At 41.4% G+C, this 20228-nt stretch overlaps 1 protein-coding gene across 4 annotated transcripts; it reads left to right on the top strand.

The window, feature by feature from the left end:
* The first annotated feature begins 688 nt into the window (after nucleotides 1-688).
* On the top strand, nucleotides 689-20221 carry ZNF557 (zinc finger protein 557). Of its 4 annotated transcripts, none has more exons than XR_006641435.1 (9): nucleotides 691-1122; nucleotides 1952-2043; nucleotides 5664-5790; nucleotides 6351-6439; nucleotides 7523-7649; nucleotides 15404-15499; nucleotides 15979-16061; nucleotides 16547-18418; nucleotides 20069-20221. XR_006641435.1 is itself a non-coding variant. In XM_006046799.4 (8 exons), the coding sequence occupies exons 3-8, from the start codon at nucleotides 5760-5762 to the stop codon at nucleotides 17327-17329; spliced, it is 1209 nt and encodes a 402-aa protein (XP_006046861.2). In that variant the 5' UTR covers nucleotides 691-1122; nucleotides 1952-2043; nucleotides 5664-5759; the 3' UTR covers nucleotides 17330-20014. The 4 variants fall into 4 exon arrangements, 2 of the variants coding, with proteins under 2 accessions (XP_025149232.1, XP_006046861.2); XR_006641434.1 differs by lacking the exon at nucleotides 20069-20221 and adding an exon at nucleotides 19332-20014; XM_006046799.4 differs by lacking the exon at nucleotides 20069-20221 and having other exon boundaries at nucleotides 16547-20014.
* Nucleotides 20222-20228: the final 7 nt, after the last annotated feature.

The following is a 20228-nucleotide window of genomic DNA, read 5'->3' as shown; positions in this document are numbered from 1 at the left end:
TCTGGGCAAAAAGACTGCGAGATGGTATGAGACAGAACATTTTACTGACTGTACCACTGTTTGAAGATTTCCTATATGTGTATCTATGACCTAGCCCCCTCTCCCACAAAAAATTAAAATAAAATAGCGTTAGATCCCTATCTACTGGTTTGTGATAGCAAGTTAAAGAGAAAAGTGAATATACTTTATAAAAAATTTAAGGACAGCCATAAAAAAAAAATCCTAAATATGGCACGTAGTTTTGTTGGGCTGTGTGAGGGTCCTGAACATGGGGAAAGGACTGAAGAAAAGCTGTTTGTTTAGCTTCCATCTACTTGTTGTTTAGTGGTTAAGTCATATTTCTTTCTTTTGCCCGTTAGGCTCCTCTGTCCATGGGATTTCCCAGGCAAGAATACTGGAAGGGGTTGCCATTTCCTCCTCCAGGGGATCTTCCCCACGCAGGGATCGAACCAGCCTCTCCTGCATTGACAGGTGGATTCTTTATCACTCAGCAACCAGGAACTCCCCCCGCCACCCGCACCCCGCAACCTGTACAGCCTGGGGAATCCATGGACCCTCCCCCACAGCCCCGCCAACCCGCCGCCTTCAATCCGGTCCCTGGAGCCGCCTTCTCCCGCTCTCCGGCCTTTCTATCCAAGCCCCACCCCGGCCTTATCCCCGCCCCTGGAACTAGTCTAAGCCCCGCGTTAGGCTGTGAGACTCTAGCACCGCCCTCCAGATCCGTACCCTGTCAAAGCCCAGTCCTTAGGCCCCTCACAGGACGGGTGTCCGCCCACAACCGAGCCCTCCAGGCTTGGTTCCGCCCACAAGCTGGTACCCGCCCACAGCCCCGCCCCTAGAGCCGGTTTCAGTCCCTGGCTCTGACCCACACTACCGCCCACCCTTGGACTCACTACGCAAGCGAGAACGCCTCGTCCGAGGCTTGGGTGCAAGGCCGCAGTCGCCCGCCGCCTCAACCCTGCAGGGCCCCACTGTCCGCGGCGGCTAAATGCCGGAAACTGAAGCCCCTGCTCCAACCCAAGACCGGAAACGGAAGCGTCGATGGTACAGAGGAAGAAATTAGCGGGGCGGCTCGCTGAACTGTGGGTACAGTCTTCTCCGCTGGGGGATTGGATTCACGTGGTACGTTCGGCATCATTGCAAGAGGCAGGACTCTGTGGGCTGCCGGCACTCCTGGGCTCCTGTAGGAGTCTAGGAAGGGGCATGAGTTTGGGGCACCCCGGTTACGGGTTATAGCGTTCCTCCCTCTTTCCCGTGAGCCGCGTTTGCACCCCTGGGGCCTCAGGCTGTTCCGGCAGGTCGGCGCATAGCCTCGGTTTCCTCCTAGCTCTGGGCACCGCTGTCCCCTTCTCAGAATTCCCCATCTCCCTACCATCTTGCCCCGGTGTGTTTTTGCCTCCTAGGGGACATTTAGTCGTCTGGAGGCATTGTTTTGGTTGTTACAAATGGGAGGGGCTGCTACTGGCTTCAAGTGGGTGGAAGCCAGGGATGCTATTGGACATCCTACAGTGCACTAAATAGCCCCCGTGACAAAGCATTATCAATAGTGCCGAGGTTTGGAAACCCTGTTCTAGGGTCTTAAAATCTTCAAAGCCCTGAATGAACTTAAAAGGTTAGTGGAGACCCTTTTAGTGCTCTTGAGTGACGAGCCTTGTTAAAAGTGTCTGGAATCACAAAAAGACAGTCACTATCCAGTTAAAAGAGTTGAGTACGGCGAATGAATGCACACCGCGTGAAGCCGCTTCCTCCTACTCAGAGGGCAGATGGCTGGACAAGAATCAGGAAAATCTAGTCGTAACCTGCAATTACGTGTTGAATCGGTACAGTAAATATTAATACAAACAAAAGTGAATGGTGTGGCCCTTCCATCCCGCAGTTGTATTATGCCCCCCCCGCCCCCCAAATCTCAAAAGCAATCTTTGTATCCTTTTTTTCCCCCCACCCCCAACAGACAAGTAAATTATCTTGGAGTTCAAGTCTTGAGTTGAAACCAGTCTCAAGGTTCACCTGTTCTCATTGACACGTGGATTTCTGTGTGACCAGGTGAGTACCATGTGGATCTTGTAAAAACAGTTTCCAGCAGCCTCAGCTATGCAGAACTGCTAATAGGCCTTTCCTGTGCTCAGGCTGTAAACACAAGGAGTCACTGAAAGTGAAAGTATCTTTAAAAAAAATTGTTTGATGAGGATTATATTCAAGGGAAAGATAGTAAGGAGTGTGGTGATGCATGTGTAAGTAAATACAGTTATGTGCAAATAAATGCACATTAAACAAACATGTAAATAACTATACATAAGTAACAAATACAGATTTACTTGCACTGAAAATTTTAGAATTTTATATATTTTAAGTATATTTTATATATTTAAGTATAAATATATACATTTTTTAATGTGTATTTGTAGTATTAAAAGTTATCCCACCAAAGACTAGCCGGACTGCTCAGCAGCATTCCTCAGGCCTGGTTCAGTTTGACTTCTAAAACCCTATTAATCTTCCACAAAGATTCAAAACAGGGTGCATGGGGGGAAAAGTAATTTGTACATTTTTATATTGGCAACAGAAATTCAAAATTGAATTAACCAGCAACCAAATGTCTTTTGAGCCAAGTGTTTGGTTTTATTTTGTGTTTTGTTTGTTTTGTTTTATCTTCGTGAGATTTAAAAATCAGTTGGAGGAATACTGAGCAACAGCTTGTAGATGGAAGGGTAGGGCAGTAGTTTCTGCAGATTATACTCTATACCTTGCTTTATAATAAGAATTAACTTTATTTCTTTAACTGTTTCTGAAATACAGTCTGATGATTTATATTGCAGAGAATCATTTTGAGTAATCTTATATTGTTGGTTTTCACTAATTTTTTGTGTTTGTGTGTGTTCCTTTTTCATTCTGTCTTTTCTGTAACATTCTTAAGGGGAATGCTTGCTTGTCATGCAGTAGATATGCTTTGAGTACACATTTTAAGGTAACCAACTATCCTCTTTTATTCGACTGAGGGGTTTGCCGGGCTTGCCAGGTGGCTCAGTGATAAAGAATCCCCCTGCCAATGCAGGAGACCAGGTTTGGTCCCTGGGTTTTGAAGATTGCCTAGAGAAGGAAATGGCAACTCACCCACTCCAGTATTGTTACCTGGAAAAGCCCATGGACAGAGGATCCTCGCAGGCTACAGTTCATGGGGTTGCAAAGAGTTGGATATGACTGAGTGACTGAACCCTCATGCATGAGGGTTTTGCTAGGACACAGAATATTTTGGGTTAAACTAGGATTAGGACTCTAGGCATGGATTGAGAGAATTAATATTGTTAAAATGCCCATAGTACCCAAGACAATATACGGGTTGAAAGTAATCCCTATCAAAAATCCAGTGGTATTTCTTACAGAAATAGAACACCTAAAATTTGTACAAAAGTGCAAGAACAATGGCTTATAGTTTTCAGTATATAGGTTTTTCACACCCTTGGTTAAATTCCTAGGTATTTTATTCTTTTTGATGCAATTATATAATGGGATTGTTTTCTTAATTTATTTTTCTTACAGGTCATTATTAGTGTAAGGAAACAACAGATTTGTGTGTATTGATTTTGTACCCTGCAACTTTACTGAATTCAATTGTTATAAGTTTTTTTAATGAAATCTTTATGGTTTTCTATATGTAAAATCATGCCATCTGCAAATAGTGAAAAGGTTTTACTTTTTTCTTTCCAATTTAGATGCCTTTTATTTCTTTTTCTTGCCTGATTGCTCCGGCTGAGACTTCCAGTGCTATGTTGAATAGAAGTGGCATGAGTGTGGGCATCCTTGCCTGTTCCTGATCTTAGAGGAAAAGCTGGAAGCTTTTACACAAATATGCAGAGCTGGAAGCTTTTCCCATTGAGTATGATGTTAGCTGTGGGCTTATTGTATATGGCCTTCATTAGCTTGAGGTATTTTTCCTCTGTACCTGCCTTGTGGAGAGTTTTTATCATAAATGGATGTTAAATTTTGTTGAATACTTTTTCTGCATCTGTTGAGATAATTATATGATTTTTTTCCTTATTTTGTTTATGTGGTATACCACATTGGTTGAATTGAACCACCCCTTTATCCCTGGAATAAATCCTACTTGATCATGGTGTGTGATCCATGGTGTATGATTTATTGTTGAATTTGGTTTGTTAATATTTTGTTGAGGATTTTTGCATCTGTTCATCAGGGCTGTTGACCTGTACTTTTCTTTTTTGTGTGGCATCGTCTGGTTTTCAGTATCAGGGAAATATTTTCCCTGTGAACTGTGTTTGAAAGAATTCCCCCCTCTTCTATTTTTGGGAAGAGTTTGAGAAGGCTTGTGTTCGTTCTTCTTGGAATGTTTGGTAAAGTTAATCTGTGCAGCTGCTTGGTCCTGGACTTTCATTCCCTGAGAGGTTTTTGATTACTGATTCAGTGTCCTTGCTAGTGATCAGTCTGTTCAGATTATGTATGTCATCAGAGAAATAGAAAATGTGAACTGCTGATGTTGACAGGGGCTTCCCTGGTGGCTCAGCGGTATAAAATCCGCCAGCCAATGCAGGAGACATGGGTTCCATCCCTGGGTTGGGAAGGTCCCCTGGAGAAGGAAATGGCAACCCACTGCAGTATTCTTGCCTGGAACATTCCATGCATCGAAGAGCCTAGCAGACTACAGTCCATGGGGTTGCAAAGAGTCGGACATGAGTTAACAAATAAACAACAGTCTTTCAAATAGATTCCTTGTAGTATGATTGACAGGAATATGATAAATGTTTTGCATTTCACTTGAGGTTGACAGATTTCCTCCCACAGGGGCTGTGTTTGTACCCCAGCAGTGTCTAAGAGTGCTCTTCTGTACAGCCTTGGCAATGAAAGATGTGGTTCCCTGCGTCTTTGCTGGTCTGACAGATAAGAAATGGTATCATTGTAGTTGCAATCTCTGTCTTTGTTCTGTAAATAAGATCAGTGGCAGTTCTACCAATTGAATAGGTAGTGGTGGAAACCGAACAAAACTGTGTCTCAGAGTGGGTGGGACATGAGGAAATGAGACAGAGAGTGAAAAAAAAAAAAAAACTGGCTGTGACGAGGGAGAGAGACTGGGTGATAACTAGAAAGAAAACTCTGGTTAGAATAGTAGTGTCTCACTACTGAAAACACTGCATAGAGTTTAAATGGTGCGAGGGAGTCCAGTAGAGTGGGAGAGCTTGAAAGGAAGGGCAAAGTAGAGATAATTGCTGGTGTCCAGCTCCTAAAAGGGATGGAGCACAGAACAGAGCTGCCCCACCTGGCATTGTAGAGAAACCAGGTCCTGGTTTATAACCAGAGAGGGAGAAAACCATGGTGCAGGACACAGTTTTGGTGACAAGATGGGAAGGTAGATTCCTTCTCATGAAGATGACTAAGAAGTAGGATGCAAGACAATCTGCTGAAAGTGAAGATATATTTGTTACCTATTGCTGCATGACAAATCACCCCCAACCTTAGTAACTGAAACAGTAATCCTTTGCTGGGCTTCCTTGTTGGTTAAGAACGTGCATGCCAGTGCATTTTAAAGGTAGCAGTGTGTATAAACACATACTACATTTTGGTGGAGGACGTGGTGGACCGTCTAAGAAAGGCTCATCCTCAGTAGCCTGGAGGGAGACGGTGACAACTTCATATTTTCCCATTCGTTCCAGAGCCCAGTCCTAAGTGCACTGTGGGGACAAGAGGAGGAGAGTCCTGGTTCTCCAGCTCCCTGTTGCTGAGGAAAACGTCACTGTCTGAATTGCAGGATGGCGACCATGGTCCTGTCCCCCACTTGTGGTGAGTTTGAGGGTCAGCCCTCAGAACTGACCAGGTGCTAGAGTCTCATGCACCACAGAGCAGGTGGAGGGAGGGGGCTGAGCAGATGAGGCATGAGTGTTAACCCTTGGAGCCCCAAGGTCACGGAGGCCTGACTCTCTGCTGCTTGGGATTTGGGACTTAGCTGGTTTGTGAATCTGGGGAGACCTCACCTGTGTTGCAAATGTGTGGGAGCTTTTGAATTATACTTCTGATTCTTTACAGTGGTATCCTTTGGCAGGTCAGTTTCTTAATCTGCAAAACAGGAATAGTCCTTTCTTCCTCCAGTGTGGTGTAAGACCTTTGGCCCTATTTTCTGACCCCGAATGAGACAGAGCTCTATTCTGCCTCCGGGGGAAGCTGGGTGTGGGTGTTTGGGTGTCTCCGGGGGAAGCTGGGTGTGGGTGTTTGGGTGTCGGTATGTCCTCTCTGTGTGTTGGGAATACAGTCAATTACAAGTAGGTGAGAAAGCCTAAGCCTCCAGGTTTGTGAAGGAGAACAGCAGGCAAGCCTGGGTTCTTGGGATATTTCTTCTTCTCCAGCTCGGTTGTCCCTGTACACAGCCCCTCACCAGAAAGGATACACAGAGGAGGAAGGGTTGGCCCGTGGCTTCCTGACAGACTGGTTACAGGTGAGTCAGACATTCCTGTTTCCAGATTGTATTCCTTTGACCAGAAGTTGGACTTGTCCCTTCAATGACCTGGAGCTGGATCAGGTTTTCAGGCATCTGGCAGAGGGTTCAGGGCAACCCAAACAACATCAGCACATGTCAGCATTTACTGCCATGTCGAGCTTCCTCCAAGGTCACTGTCTATACCATGTTTTGCTGAGAGTTTTGTTTTTTTAATTTTACTGAGGTATTAGTGATTTACAATGTTAATTTCTGCTGTACAGCAAAGTGACTCAGTTATGAAAGTGAAAGTTAGTCACACAGTCACATCCGACTCTTTGCAATCCCATGGACTGTAGCCTACCAGGCTCTTCTGTCCATGGAATTCTCCAGGCAAGAGTATTGGAGTGGGTTGCCATTTCCTTCTCCAGGGGATCTTCCTGACCCAGGGATCAAACCCGGGTCTCCTGCATTGCAGGTGGATTCTTTACCATCTGAGCTACACACATACATATATTTTCTTTTTCATATTCTTTCCATTATGGTTTATCACAGGACACTGAATATAGTTCCCTGTGCTATACAGTAGGACTTGTGCTTTATCCATCCTATATGTAATAGTTTGCCTCTGCTAATCCCAAACTCCCATTCCTTCCCTCCCTCCCCACCACCAGCCCCCTTTTGTGAGAGTTTTAAGGGGAAGCTAAGGAAACACATGACTGTGTCCTAAACTCAGGCAGTTGCTGGTGGCCACTGGGGCATCTTTCATCCATTTGCCAAGTACTTCTCTGATTTCTGCAGTGTCTTCGGCCTGTGCTCAGCCTTTGAGGTTGAGGGGAATTCGATTGCAGGATGTCACGGTCTCACTGGAAAAGAAAATTGCCTGTGTGTTAGGGGCACGTGTGGCCCTGGGGTGGGCATGAGTAGACAGGAGATGAGTGTCCAGGGCCGAGCCTAGGAGCAGTCGAGAGCAGAGCTCAGAACCCTGCCCACACAGCTCCTGCTTTGGACTCTCTCTTCCTACTCTTGTTGTCCTTGGCTCTTTTTCTCTCAGTACTGGTGGGGACGGTCCTTAGTTAAGCCATGGTGTTTATGGTGGTTTAGGACTTGGTGACTTTCGAGGACGTGACCGTGGAGTTCACCCAGGAGGAGTGGGCACTGCTAGACTCTTCTCAGCGAAAACTGTATAGAGACGTGATGCTGGAGAACTGCAGGAACCTGGCATCGCTTGGTAAGCCCTACATTACTCCTGCATTTATTTAATGACTCAGATAACAAGACTTTTTAAAAATTGAGGTATCTATCATTCATATAACATAAAATTTACCATTTTAATCATTAAAAGTTTTTTTTTAATTTATTAAAAAAATTTTTTTAATTGAAGGATAATTGCTTGGCTTTTGATATAGTCAGAGTTGTGCAGCCATCAACACTAATTTCAGAGCATTCTCATCACCCTTAAACCTGTAGCCATTAAATGATCAGTACCTGTTATCTTCCCCACCCCCCCACTGCCTACAACTACTAATTTGCTTCCCGTTTCTGTGGATTTGCCTATTTGGAATATTTTCATATCAATGGAATTATGAAATATGTGATCTTTCCCATTTCTTTCAGGCCACTTAATATTTAAAGGTTTAGCTGTGTTGTAGCATTTATAGGTTCTTTATTCCTTTTTATGACTGAACAATCCATTTTATGGATATACCACATTTTGTTTTTTGATTCATTGGTTAATAGACATTTGGGTGGTTTCCACTTACTGGCTAGTTTAAATAACGCTGCTATGAATATTTGTGTACACGTGTTTGTCTAAACACCTATTTTCAGTTCCTCTTTGGTATGTATCTAGGGGTGGAATTTTGGCTTTTACATTACTATGCTTAGTTTTCTGAGGAACCACCAACCTGTTTTTTACAGCAGCTGCAGCAGTATGTGAGAGTTCCAGTTTCTCCATATCTTCCCCCAATATTTGCTTTTTTGAAGATAGCCATCATCTTGGGTATAATGTGGTATCTCACCTGCCTTGGCTTGAGTGCGTGCTCTGTTGTCTGATTCTTTGTGTTCCCATGAACTGTAGCCTGCTGGGCTCCTCTGTCCATGGAATTTTGGCAAGAATACTGGAGTCGGTTGCCATTTCCTGTTACATGTTTTGATTTGCATTTCCCTAATTACTAATGAAACAGAACATTTTTTCATGTAATTGTTGACTGTATATCATTTTTGGAGAAATGTCTTTTCAAGCCAATTTTTTAATTGTTGTTTTTTTGTTTTTGGGTTTTGGAAGTTTATTATATTCTGAATGCTAGACCCTGTTTGCAAATGGTTTCTCCCATCGTGTGATATCTTTTCATTTTCTTGATAGTGTCCTTTGATACACAAAAGTTTTAATTTTGATGCAGTCCAGTTTATGTACTTCTTTCTTTTTACCTTGTGCTTTTGGTATCATACCTAGTTATTGCCAAGTCCAAGGTCCTGAAATTTTGCCTCTATGTTTTTCTCCAAAATGTTCTAGTTTTACTTTTTCAGTGAAATCTTTTACCTATTTCGAGTTAATTTTTATATGGCTTGGAGAAATTGTCAGCTTAATTCTTTGGTGTGTATTAATTCAGTTGTCCCAGCACCTTTGTAGCAGAGACTATTCCCTCCCCCATTGAACTGTTCTGGCCCAGTTGCCAAAAGTTATTTGACTGTAAGCATGTGAGCTTATTACTCTCAGTTATTTCCCATTAACCTGTGGAAACCTGACATAACCTGATGGGTCTCTCATTGTGCCAGTACCACATTGTCTTCATTACTGTTTCTTTGAGGTAATGTCAGTAAATGGGATTCTTCCTATTTAGTTCTTTTTCAAGATTGCTTTTGGTCTATTCAGGATCCCTTGGCAATTCCATATGAATTTTAGGATCAGCTTGTCCATGTATTTATTTATTTTTTTTAAAAAGGCCGTTAGAAATTTGATGGTGATTTCATTGAATCTGTAGATGATTTTGGTTAGTATTCTCATCTTGGGTGTGTGCTTACTCAGTTGTGTCCAACTCTTTGCAACCCTATGGACTGTATAACCTGCCAGGCTCCTCTGTCCATGGAACTTTCCAGGCCAATATGCTGGAGCAGGTTTCCATCTCCCACTCTAGGGGATCCTCCCAGCCCAGGGATCGAACCCGCTTCTCTTCTTCTGCAGTGGCAGATGGGTTCTTGACCACTAGTACCACCTGGGAAGCCCTAGTATTGTCCTCTTAATATTAAATTTTTCAATGTATATCCTCTATTACTTACTTTTAATTTGCTTCTGTCATGATCCAATAGATACTTTATATGATTTTATTGTTTTTAAATTTATGTAGACTTGTTTTGTGAACTAACGTATGCTCTTGAGTTGAATATATATTCTGTTGTTGAATAAAGTGTTTTATGTCTGTGAGGTCTAGTAAGTTTATAGGATTGTTTAAGTCCTGTGTTTCCTTATTGATCTTTTAACAAGTTGTTCTACCCATTATCCATTATTAAAAGTGGGGCATTGAAGTCTTCAACTATTATTGTAGATATATTTCTCCCTTCAATTCTGTGAGTTTTGAATTTATACATTTTAGGCCTTAGGTGTTAAGTAGTATATGTCCGTAATTATCATATATTCTTGATTAATTGATCTCTTAATCATTGTGTGTCTAGTAACAGTTTTTGTCTTAAAGTCTATTTTGCCTCATAGTAGTATAGCCACATTCTTTTTTATCTCTTGTTTGTATGGAATTTGTTTTTCCATTTGTTGATTTTCAACCTGTTAGGGTGTTTAGATATAATGTGAGTCTCTTATAGATCACGTATCATTGATTATTTCCTATCCGTTCTACTAAAATCTGTCTTTTAACTGTGCCAGATTAATCCATTTACCTTTAATGGAATTCCTTATAAGAAGGACTTAGTTGTGTCATTCTGTTGTCTTCTGTATGCTCTATATCATTTTTGTTCCTCCATTATTGTTTACTTTTGTGTTAGGTATTTTCTAGTGGATCATTTTGATTCCCTTTTCATTTCTGTTTCTGTTTTTTAGTTATTTTCTTAGTGGTTGTGGGAGGGATTCCAGTTTTAATTTTAGACAGTCTGTTCTGACTTAATATCGACTTTAATTCAGTATACAAAAGATTAGCTATGGCACCCCACTCCAGTACTCTTGCCTGGAAAATCCCATGGACGGAGAAGCCTGGTAGGCTGCAGTCCATGGGGTCGCTGAGGGTCGGACATGACTGAGCGACTTCACTTTCGCTTTTCGCTTTCATGCATTGGAGAAGGAAATGGCAACTGACTCCAGTGTGCTTGCCTGGAGAATCCCAGGGACGGGGGAGCCTGGTGGGCTGCCGTCTCTGGGGTCACACATAGTCGGACACGACTGAAGCGACTTAGCAGCAGCAGCTACACCCCTCCTTATACTGTTTTTTTTTTTTTTAACAAATTATATCTTTATACATTGTGTCCCATTAACACAGGCATTTCTCTTTTAAATCATATTGGAAAAAAAGGGGAGTCACAGCTGAAAATAACAAGGAATTAACAATTCAAAAATAAACAATTGTTTTTGATGTTTATATTTACCTGTGTATTTTCCTTTATTGATGTTCTTCATATGTTTGTGTGGATTTGAGTCAGAATTCATTGCCCATTCATTTCAAGCTTAAAATTTTCCTGTTAGCATTTCTTGTAGGATAGATATGTTAATGACAAATATTCAGATTTTATTTATAGGAATGTCTTGATTTATTTTTGAAGGGCAGTTTTGCTACATATAGAATCTTTGGTTAACTTTTTTTTTTTAATAGTAGCTTGGGTATATCTTCCAATGTCTGTTGCCTATGCTTTCTCATCCAAAATTGGCTGTTACTCTTACCAATGATGCTGTGTATGTGTTGAATCACCTCTCTCTTGCTGCTGTCAGGGATACTCTTTGACTTATCAGAATTTAATTATATTGTGTTTTAGGATGGATTCTGATTCTTTGAGTTTATCCTGTCTTGGGTTTGTTAAGCTTCTTGGTTGTGTACATTATGTCTCATCAAATTTGGGGAAATTCTTAGCCATTATTTCTTTAAATATCCGTTCTGTCCATTTTCTTCTTCATTTAAGGGACTCCTATTATGTGTATGTTGGTATCCTGTGGGTCTTTTCGGTGCTGGCCGTATTTTGTTTCTTTTCTTTCCTTCTGTTTTTCAGACTGAGTAGTATAAATTGTCTTATTTTCTTAGTTACTGATTCTTTCTTCTTGCTCAAGTCTGTTGTTGAACCCCTCCTCTGAATTTTTCAGTTTAGTTGTACTTTTCGGCTCCATAATCTATGTTTGGTTTTCTTTTATAATTTCTCTCTTTAAGATATTTTCTCTTTGATCAGAATTTGTTTTTATGGTTTCCTTTAGGTCCTCGATCATATTTAAAATAGTTAATTTAAATTCTTGGTGTAGTCACCAAGCCCCAAATTTGGGCTTCCTCAAGGATAGTTTCTACTAATTTTTGTTTTTCCTGTAATGGACCATCAGTTCAGTTCAGTTGCTCAGTTGTGTCCAGCTCTTCATGACCCCATGGATCACAGCACACCAGGCCTCCCTGTCCATCACCAACTCCTGGAGTCCACTCAAACTCATCTCCATTGAGTCGGTGATGCCATCCAACCATCTCATCTTCTGTCATCCCCTTCTCCTCCTGCCCTCAATCTTTCCTAGCATCAGGGTCTTTTCCAGTGAGTCAGTTCTTTGCATCAGGTGGCCAAAGTATTGGGAGTTTCAGCTTCAACATCAGTCCTTCCAGTGAACACTCAGGACTGATCTCCTTTAGGATGGTCTAGCTGGATCTCAAGAGTTCTCTAACACCACAGTTCAAAAGCATCAATTCTTTGGCACTGAGCTTTCTTTATAGTCCAACTCTCACATCCACACATGACTACTGGAAAAACCATAGCCTTGACAAGACGGACCTTTCTTGGCAAAGTAATGTCTCTGCTTTTTAATATGCTATCTAAATACTTTTGTGTATTTGCCTGCCTTATAGTTTTTTGTTGTTGTTGAAAACTAGACATTTAGAATGTTGTAACATAATTCTGGAATCACTTATTTCCCCATCCCTAGAGTTTGTTGGTGTTGTTTGTTAAAGTTGGTGTGATATGCATGTTTAGTGATCTTTTTGAACTCATTTTTGTAATGTCAGTATTCGTTGTACATGGCCACTGAAAACTGTTCAGTTAGCTTAATGGTTATTGTTGTTGTTTTAGATTCTATGTCCAACTCTTTGCAACCCCATAGACTATAGCATACCAGGCTCCTCTGGCCATGGGATTTCCCAGACAAGAAGAGTAGGGTGGGTTGCTATTTCCTTCTCCAGGGGATCTTTCTGACTTAGGGATCGAACCTCTGGCTCCTGTCTTCACAGGTGGATTCTTTACCCTGAGCCACCAGTGTGTTCAGTTCAGTCGCTCAGTCGTGTCCGACTCTTTGCAACCCCATGAATCGCAGCACGCCAGGCTTCCCTGTCCATCACCAACTCCCAGAGTTTACCCAAACTCATGTCCATCGAGTCGGTGATGCCATCCAGGCATCTCATCCTCTGTCGTTGCCTTCTCCTCCTGCCCCCAATCCCTCCCAGCATCAGGGTCTTTTCCAGTGAGTCAGCTCTTCGCATGAGGTGGCCAAAGTAGTGGAGTTTCAGTCAGCATCAGTCCTTCCAGTGAACACCCAGGACTGGTCTCCTTTAGGATGGACTGGTTGGATCTTCTTGCAGTCCAAGGGACTCGCAAGAGTCTTCTCCAGCACCACAGTTCAGAAGCATCAGTTCTTTGGCGCTCAGCTTTCTTCACAGTCCAGCTCTCACATCCATACATGACCACTGGAAAAACCATAGCCTTGACTAGACGAACCTTTGTTGGCAAAGTAATGTCTCTGCTTCTGAATATGCTGTCTAGGTTGGTCATAACTTTCCTTCCAAGGAGTAAGCGTCTTTTAATTTCATGGCTGCAATCACCATCTGCAGTGATTTTGGAGCCCTAAAAACAAAGTCTGCCACTGTTGCCACTGTTTCCCCATCTATTTCCCATGAAGTGATGGGACCAGATGCCATGATTTTAGTTTTCTGAATGTTGAGCTTTAAGCCAACTTTTTCACTCTCCTCTTTCACTTTCATCAAGAGGCTTTTTAGTTCCTCTTCACTTTCTGCCATAAGGGTGCTGTCATCTGCATATCTGAGGTTATTGATGTTTCTCCTGGCAATCTGGATTCCAGCATGTGCTTCTTCCAGCCCAGCGTTTCTCATGATGTACTCTGCATATAAGTTAAATAAGCAGGGTGACAATATACAGCCTTGATGTACTCCTTTTCCTATTTGGAACCAGTTTGTTGTTCCATGTCCAGTTCTAACTGTTGCTTCCTGACCTGCATATAGGTTTCTCAAGCGGCAGGTCAGGTGGTCTGGTATTCCCATCTCTTTCAGAATTTTCCACAGTTTATTGTGAACCACACAGTCAAAGGTTTTGGCATAGTCAGTAAAGCAGAAATAGATGCTTTTCTGGAACTCTCTTGCTTTTTTGATGATCCAGCGGATGTTGGAAATTTGATCTCTGGTTCCTCTGCCTTTTCTAAAACCAGCTTGAACATCTGGAAGTTCACAGGTCATGTGTTGCTGAAGCCTGGCTTGGAGAATTTTGAGCATTACTTTACTAGCGTGTGAGATGAGTGCAATTGTGCGGTAGTTTGAGCATTCTTTGGCATTGCCTTTCTTTGGCCACCAGTTAAGCCCCAGCTTAATGGTTAACTAATGATTTACCAGAGATTTCCTTAAACAGTTGAACAAAAAAGAAAAAAGCTCCTAGTGTCTCTATACAGGGGCATATTTTCAAACTCAGGCAGTTTACAACTTTGCCTTAGTTTTCACTTCCTCCTTGTGCTGAGCCTGAAGGTCTGTCATAGGTGAGGACTTAATGCCCTCTCATGTCTTTTCTGAGCATGTGCCCAAGGCTGGTATGCATGTGGCTTTCCAGATTCGAAGGAATATGAGGGAGCTTTTCAAAAAGCTTTATAAAAATTCCCCAAAACATTTTAGGTTATACTTTTATTTTAGGTTTCTTGGTTTGCCTTTTGCTTTCCTCTGCTGTTTCCATTTGCCTCAGGAAGTAGTGGCTAATATATTGCCTTTTTAATGCCTTCAGCACAAGCTCACTGTGTAACCAGCTCAATCTTTGGAGAGTTTGGGGTTAGATAAGTAAAGGCAAGCCCTTTGAGCCAGTCCTTCAGGGAGCCACCAGAAAGGTCAAAACAAACCACCACAGTGTGTTGAGAATAGGGTCTATCCTACTCTCTCTAGTACTAGGAATTGTCTTCAATGTCATAGCCAAAGCACGGAACAGAGGATGAGTCAAGGGTCACTTAAAAATGTCAGCTATTTTTTGTCCTTGATTAAGCATTTTCGTGGTTGCTGTAGAGTTTTGGTAAGTTTTCAGGGTTCTGATAAAGTTGTTCTGATAGTTTTTCCAGTTTATTCACTGTTTCTGTAGAGGGAGGGACTTTTGAAGTTCCATATTCTATGATGTTCATTGTTGTTTTTTCTCACAAGACTTCAAGCTTTTCTCTGTTTCTGGGGTGTAGGAGTATGGTGATGAAGGAGACAGATATGGCCCCCATGCTTGTAGAGCTCTTTAGCACCTTCCCTGTGAGCTGAATATTCCTTCCCCTGACTTTATATTTTCTATAGTTAAAAGCTTTATAGCATTTGTATTGTGTATTTAAACTCGGGTATGGACTTTGGGACTGTGTGTGCTCTGTCACCCTGGATATTGAACGAGATTGTTTGTACTTTTGTTTCCTGAGAGTTACTATAGTCATTAGAATTTAGATATAATTATTCTGTTGTTCCAAAAGCCATATTTCCCTATCTTCAGAATTCTTGGCTTCAGTTTCATAGAGTTGCTTGTCACTTGCACAGCCCCCCAATGGCACATGTCTTTTCTCCATGATAGGATATCATGTTGATAAACCCAGTCTGATCTCCCAGTTGGAGCAAGAAGACAGGGTGGTGACAGAGGAAGGAGGAATTCTCCCAGGCACCTGTCCAGGTGAGCTCTAGGAGGATATGAGGAATAGTCTTTGAGGCATAGCTCTAGCCAGTGATTCAGGGCATGGGAGTGTTATATTAGGAAGTACCTAAAATGTGCTCTTTTCTGACAGAGATGGCCACAGAGATTTGGTATGAGCTTCCTCATGGACCTTCTTTCTTTCCTCTTTAACCCTCTGTTCAATGTCTCCTACTTTACTTTGGACTCAGAGGGGGAAAAAAGTGTCCCTTTTCCTTTTTAAATAAGTCTCATATGAGCCCTTTTTCTGATTCCTTCCTGGAACTTTACCTTCCTGATAATTCCTCCTAGTGTAAATCTCTGATCAGTCCTAATCCTTTTAGAGTCCTTTTTTAGTGCCTGTAATTTGTATACTCATATGCCTTTCCTTGAAAACCTCCTCAAAAACCCTAATCCCTCAGTTTGTCTTTACTCATATTTCTTTTCACCATTAACTTAAATTTCTTTTCAATTTGTTTTAGATTTGGAGACGGTACTTAAAGCAAAATGGTTAACTCCAAAGAAGCATATTTTTAGAAAAGAACATTCTAATGATGTTAGAGCGGTAAGACCAATGTGGTAACTTCTGGTTTTTCTCAGTAGGAAAATTTCATAAGTTAGAAAAGCAACAAAATAATTGGGAGTCATTATCGGGAAATGTCATTAACATGTGAGATAATGGTGTCTCAGGAGAGATACTGTAAATCAGTTGTGAATTTGGAGAAAATTATAAATTAGCTCCAGACTTGTTTCTTTGCTGAGAGTTCCCACAAATAAATACTTCCTTGAATGTGACTGTCAAAACATAGAATAGTCTTAAACTTATCAGAAAATGCTCTGTGAATATGATAAGGACTTGTGGCAATGCATCTGTCTATCCTTTCTTAACTTGTAAAAACTCAGACTGGGCAGAAGCCATTTAACAAGCATTTAAAATAGAGAGCTGCAACATCAATGATAATAATGTAACAGAATTCCTGGGAGAGAAAATTTGTATAACAGCATTGAATATTAAAAAATGTTATATAGATTTCATTCATCTCTTAACAGGAGAGAAGTCATCTGGGAGTGAAACTCAATGAATGTAATCAGTGTTTTAAAGTCTTCAGTACAAAATCTAACCTTACTCAGCACAAAAGAATTCATACTGGAGAAAAACCCTATGACTGTAATCAGTGTGGAAAATCCTTCAGCAGTAGATCTTACCTTACTATTCATAAGAGAATACATAATGGGGAGAAACCCTATGAATGCAATGACTGTGGGAAAGCCTTCAATGATCCTTCCTCTCTCAGACTGCATGTGAGAATTCACACTGGAGAAAAACCTTATGAATGTAACCAGTGTTTTCATGTTTTCCGCACTAGTTGTAACCTCAAAAGCCACAAGAGAATTCACACGAGGGAGAATCACCATGAATGTAATCAGTGTGGCAAGGCCTTCAGCACGAGGTCCTCCCTTACTGGGCACAATAGTATTCATACAGGAGAGAAGCCTTATGAATGCAACGACTGTGGGAAAACCTTTAGGAAGAGCTCATATCTGACACAGCATATGAGAACTCATACTGGAGAAAAACCCTACGAGTGTAATCAGTGTGGAAAGTCCTTCAGCAGTAGCTTTTCTCTTACTGTTCACAAGAGGATTCATACTGGTGAGAAACCCTATGAATGCAGTAACTGCGGGAAAGCATTTAATAATCTCTCAGCTGTTAAGAAACATGTGAGAACTCACACTGGAGAAAAACCCTATGAATGTAATCATTGTGGAAAATCTTTCACCACTAATTCTTACCTTTCTGTGCACAAGAGAATACATAACAGGTGGATATGAATGCAGTAACTGATTTCTTATCTCTCAGACAGCTTGTGACAACTCACAGTCTAGATGGATGAGTCAGCTGCTGCTGCATAACAAATTTCCCCTTGAAACATAGTGGCTTTAAACAGCAAACATATGTTATCTATAGATCAGGAATTCAGAACCAGCTTATCCGTGTAGTTCTGGTCAGGATCTCATGAGGTTGCAATCAAGACGTCAGCAGGAGCTGCCATCCTCCACTTTATTGCCAAAGAGTCCACTTCCAAAATGGCTCACTGGCACACCTGGCAAGTTAGTCGCTGGTTGTTGGCAGGGAACCTTGATTTACTCACCGTGTTGGATTCTCTACAGGGTTAAATATCTTTTATGATGTAGAAGCAGGGTCGTCCCAAAGCATTGGATTTAAAGAAGAGCTAATGCAGAAGCTACAGTGTCTTTTATGACCTCGTCCCAGAAGGACATATCATCACCTCTTCAGTACTTTAAGGGTCACACAGATCACTCCTGATACATTGTGGGAAGAGACCATGCTCAATGTGAATACCAGGAAACAGAGATTGTTGGGAACCATCTGAGAAGTCACTGAAAGGGGGCCTTCAGGAGACCCTCTTTCTTTCAATCTGCTCAATATGAAGTAATATTCGGTAACTCCTGTGTAAATTCACTCATGAAAGAAACCTCATAAGTCCCAGCTTCATGATAAACTTTCAGCTCAAACTCACCCTAATGTACATAAAATGTTATGTATTGGGGATAAATCTGAGGAATACAGTCATGATATCTAGGGAGTCATGTGGCAGGGAAAATCTGATGAACATCATCAGAATGTAAAAGGCTTTAGGGACACTTGTCCCTTAAAATGTCCCTTAGAACATGTGAGAGGAATCACTACAGAGGAACACTCATGTAAGGAATGTGGAAAACCCTGTAGCACAAGCGTTTTTGTTAACAGAAGATGAAATTTCAAGTACCAAGTACGATGGGAAAGCCTTCAAGGTTCTTTCAGTTTTTAAGAGACATGAGGATTGATTCTGGAGAGAACAAACCATTGAATGGCATCAGTATTGGAAAGCCTTCCAGTTTCCCACATTCCTTAAACTTGTGAGTATAAAGAAGGAGGGAATGCCTTTAATGATAGCTCTTACCTTAGGAAAAGTATGAAATTCCTGGATGCAAAAACCTGTGAGTGGATTAATTTTGGAAAGTCTTTTGATGACTTCTGTCTTTGTTGAATTGTGTGAAGTCACCCAGGAGGGGTGGGAAGGGAGCCCAAGAAGGTACTCAGCATGAGATTGCCTTAGCTCTTCTCTGAGTGGCCATGGAGTACTTTAAAATGGGAATGGAAAAGGGTAAATGTTAAAAGTGTGGGATTACCTTTCAGTGTCTCATCCTTAGGGTGGGGCAACTAGTTGTTTAATTTTCAGTCTTTTTGATTAACAACATTTGTGTCTGCAGCTGTGCCCTAAAATAAACCTTAAGTTATGTTCTGTAGTTTTGTATGTAATACATTTATCATCATTGACTCTCAAACTATTAATACACTGCATATTCATAAAGGTATTTCTGACTATTGCCTGAGTGATTTAGTTTATCCTAGTAAAAGCTAGGATAATCGCTAAACACCTTTTAGCAGTTGCTGAATAGCTAAATTGCTATATACTTTTCCCTAATTTAATGGCATTTTTATTAAGTGGATTTTATGATGCTGATTCTTTTTTATCTTTACATCCTAGTATGGCAGTTATTTTTAGCCTCTTTCCCAATGTCCATTTCCCCCTATATTTTCTTAAAAGAAGAAGCAGATTTTTTTCTTTAAACTTTTTTTCAAGTTGTTGATGAATAGTATTGAAAATAGTCAATCCACAGGGCATCCCCAAAGCCCAGGGAGGTGTTCTGCTCTGCTGGCCATGAGAAGTAGGTGGAAGTCACAGAGGGGAGTGAGGGGGACACAGCATCATCTGGCTTGTCTGCCTCACCCATATCCTGTTCATCTTACCCATTCATTCTTGTGAAGGTGGAGTCAAGCTGTAGAGTTGGAAGAACTATATTTTGATCATGATGACAATGACCACAGTATGGCAAAAATCACAGTGAGTGGGCTCCCTAAGAGGCTCTGATTGGCTCTATCACCTACAGGCTGCTTATTCCTAAACTTCTTACGTGATTTAGAAGTAACCTATGTGTTTGAGACTCAAGTGATTCTTTTTTGTTTGTTTTGGAAGTGGTGTTCTGTTAATGTCCTGCTGAATAATATTATTAGTTGGTCATTTTATAAATGCCCCAAGATTATTTGAAAACTGTGTGTGCGCGCGTGCGCACATGCGCACGCGCATGCTCAGTTGTGACCAACTCTTTTTGCGACCCCATGGACTGTAGCCTTTCAGGCTCCTTTGTCCATGGGATTTCCCAGGTAAGAATACTGGAGTGGATTGCTCCTCCCTTCTCCAAGGGATCTTCCCTACCTAGGGATCAAAGTGGAGTCTTCTGTGTCTCCTGTCTTGCCGAGCGGATTCTCCACCAGTGAGCCACCTGTGTATTCTCTGATTTTCAGATATAGAGTGTATTCTCATTAATGCAAGCTAAACATGTTTTCAGATGTATTAATAGTATGTACCTGAAGCTTTTCCCCCTCTCTCTTAAACATAATTACCAACAGATGTGAATTAAAGTTCTCTACCATGGTTGTGGATTAACAAATTCTTTTTGGTAATTTTGTCATTTCTTTCTTTATGTATTTTAATGTAAATAAAGTACATGCATTTCTGAGGTGGTTGATCAGAAACTGAAGAGGAACTGAAGAGCCTTTTGATGAGGGTGAAAGAGATGAGTGAAGAAGCCTGTTTAAAACTCAGCATTAAAAAAACTAAGATCATGACCTCCAGTCTCATCACTTCATGGCAAATAGAGGGGA

This window comes from Bubalus bubalis, chromosome 9 (assembly GCF_019923935.1).
Source record: "Bubalus bubalis isolate 160015118507 breed Murrah chromosome 9, NDDB_SH_1, whole genome shotgun sequence".
Taxonomy (NCBI): Eukaryota; Metazoa; Chordata; class Mammalia; order Artiodactyla; family Bovidae; genus Bubalus; species Bubalus bubalis.
Note: the sequence above shows the minus strand (reverse complement) of the source record. Positions and strands in the feature narration are given on the sequence as shown.

Excerpts from the sequence above, each read along its gene's own strand:
- ZNF557 (XM_006046799.4), top strand. The coding sequence starts at position 5,760 with ATGGCGACCATGGTCCTGTCCCCCACTTGTG. Across the intron at positions 7,650-15,403 it reads CAGGAACCTGGCATCGCTTG|GATATCATGTTGATAAACCC; the intron begins GTAAGCCCTACA and ends TCTCCATGATAG. Across the intron at positions 15,500-15,978 it reads TCTCCCAGGCACCTGTCCAG|ATTTGGAGACGGTACTTAAA; the intron begins GTGAGCTCTAGG and ends AATTTGTTTTAG.